This window comes from Macrosteles quadrilineatus, unplaced genomic scaffold (genome assembly GCF_028750875.1).
Source record: "Macrosteles quadrilineatus isolate MER2022 unplaced genomic scaffold, UCM_ALF_1.0 Scaffold_1057__1_contigs__length_20529, whole genome shotgun sequence".
Lineage (NCBI taxonomy): Eukaryota > Metazoa > Arthropoda > Insecta > Hemiptera > Cicadellidae > Macrosteles > Macrosteles quadrilineatus.
In genome coordinates, this window is record NW_026543650.1 from 17,808 (window position 1) to 20,530 (window position 2,723).

General features: G+C 37.1%; 1 protein-coding gene across 1 annotated transcript; it reads right to left on the reverse strand.

Moving 5' to 3' along the window:
• Positions 1-2,117: 2,117 nt before the first annotated feature.
• Positions 2,118-2,645, reverse strand: LOC128982708 (uncharacterized). The gene has a single exon (XM_054401646.1). The coding sequence runs from the start codon at positions 2,643-2,645 to the stop codon at positions 2,118-2,120; it is 528 nt and encodes a 175-aa protein (XP_054257621.1).
• Between the last annotated feature and the right edge of the window lie 78 nt (positions 2,646-2,723).

Consider the following 2,723-nt stretch of genomic DNA (forward strand, 5'->3'; position numbering starts at 1 on the left):
AATTAAGAATGTTGAGTATAATGACTGGGAAAGGGAACAGATAAGAGGGAGAAGGAATCAGTTTGGCGGTAATAATTCTGGTCGTGGTTATGTAAATAATGTAAATGCAACTAATGGAAGAGAAGGCGGGAGTAATCAGATGGAACCACGATTATGTAACTACTGTTCTAAACCCGGTCATTTCATAAGGGATTGTTGGAAACGAGGTAGGGACATTAGGGGAGGTCACACAAGTGGCGTGTCAAACAGGGAAGACGTTGGGAGTAGGCCTACAGGGACCAACAATCAGGGAAACTAGTGAGAGGGAAGAGTGCCTTCCATAAAACAGGGGACTTAAATAAGGCCTAATCATAAAACTTGAAAATATTGATGTGTAACATGGTGAAGGGTACTCATCACTTCACGGATGCTGTCTTCAATCCTTGGTGGAGCTTCAGTGAGATGATCTGAGCCGGAGACAGTCTACTGGTGAGAAGACGTCCATGGTTTGCAAACAGATAGTCCCCAGATGGTTGTTAGGCCCCCCAAGAAGGTGATACTGGTCCAGGCTCCTCCAGACAACAGATAGGCGATGGTGTACTCTCCGACGATGTTTAACTCTGGGACTTGAACCCTAGGACATGTTCCAAATTCGTACTATGGACCCTTTATTTAATATCTTTATTTTAGTCTAGTCACACATCTATCCAGCAAAGTTTATTTTCCACAAATTGTTTCTGAAGTCTAGTTTACTACAATAAATTTAAACATAGAATACTAATAATTCTCATTTTGTTTTCATTTATAAACATTTAAAATAACCCCCTAAATAAATTCACCCTAAATAAAATCATTAGTAAGTACAAAATATAAAGTATTTTAACATATTTCCTTTTAACGCAAATCTTACTGAATTTACATAATAATAAAATTGACCACAAAGTAATTTTAAATCAGCTGTCTCAAACATGTATATAATACATCTTTATTCTTTAACGAATTACTAAATCAGTTTACTGTGACATTTTAATAAAACACAAATTAACCTCAATTAAACATATCCTTCTTCCATATCGAAATAAATAACTGTTTAGACAAATCCTTAATAACTACCCCAAACTAAAACAATATTAAAATCCTGTCGGTTCAACTAGAACATGACTTTGAAACCAACCTAATTTTACCTTAAGAAATCAAATTTAATCGAAATATTCTCTCTGAACAGTTACTGATAGTTATAAAAATCATTTAGATTGACACAATGCTCTTTAAGTTTAATCCCTTTTAAGATACAAAGCTAAAACAATTTTTTAACACTCGTTGAAACCTGAGCCAAAAACACGTGGTGTTCAATCTTCATATCTATCAAAATTTAAGTAAAATTATTAATTGGTTTACCCAAAAATGCTTAGCTATATATTTACAAATTGAAGTTGTACTGATTTTTCCTGGAATAACCTTAAAACATAAATTGGTTAATTATTTATTTATTTATTTATTTATCCATATACGGTAAACACCATTTTACATTGTACATACATTGCAATTTTTTTTACAGATGGCCAAAAAAAAGATATACTACTAAAATGATCAGCTATCTACTACCTACACTTAGAATTAACGAAACAAAGTTGAAAAATAAATATATGATAAATATCACAGCAAGTGGCAATAAAGAGTAGAGACTAGTTAACATGCAGGAACAATAATAACAATAAATATTGACGAAGTAGAGACTAACAATGAGCAAACCCAAAATTATGAAACACTACAAAATAATACATATTATGGAGGCAAAACCAGCAAATTTACAGAAAAAAAATAACAATGTGCAAAAGGTACGGTAAACTCTGAAGAAATATAAAAACTTAACAATGAGGTAACAACAAGACAGACCATAATATTAATAAATATGAAAAAGTAAGCACATAAGTGAGGGGAGTCGACGGCCCCAACACTACCACACACTTGAACAAAACATGCACTCACTGGCTTGGAAGTGAGGGGAGTCGACGGCCCCAACACTACCACACACTTGCACAGAAACATGCACTCACTGGCTCGGAAGTGAGGGGAGTCGACGGCCCCAACACTAAGTCATCGCCACACTCCTAACGAAAAGCTAATTAAAAAATAAATCAAACATGCACATGCTCCTCTGACGAGTAGAAGTTGGTTAGCTCCCTCCTAAGACGATTCTCGGAGAACTGAATGAGGTCGATGTAACTGGGCAGGCTGTTTCCCAGACGATGAAGGCGAGGCAGAGCACTGTGGTAAGAATATTGAGTCGAACAATGAGCTCTCTCAAAGAGTCCTCTGGATCGAACCACACGAGCACAACGAAAATCAACCCTGCTCAGCAAATCCGGTGAATCAACCGAGGCTGTGATGATCTTCTTTAAGAGCAGCAGATCAAAGATTTTGCGTCTCGAACTCAGAGGAAGAAGTCCAAACCGACGTTCCATCTCATCCAGTGGTACTTCAAGGTAGCGAAAGCCCAGACTCACTCCAAGTACTCGGAGAAATTTTCTCTGTACACCCTCGAGAAGATCAACATGGCATATCAGGTATGGTGACCAAACTGGTGAGCAGTACTCCAACAAAGGGCGAACCAGCTGCACATACAAAGTCCTTAGGGCATGAGGTGAAAACCCATCTCGAGACATTCTGACAACAAATCCCAGAGCAGAATAAGCCTTCTTACTTATGTTTCTTAAGTGAGGTTCTGGACTTAGATTCGAGGA

Coding starts and splice junctions, on each gene's coding strand:
- LOC128982708 (XM_054401646.1), bottom strand. CDS start 2,645: ATGTCTCGAGATGGGTTTTCACCTCATGCCCTAAGGACTTTGTATGTG.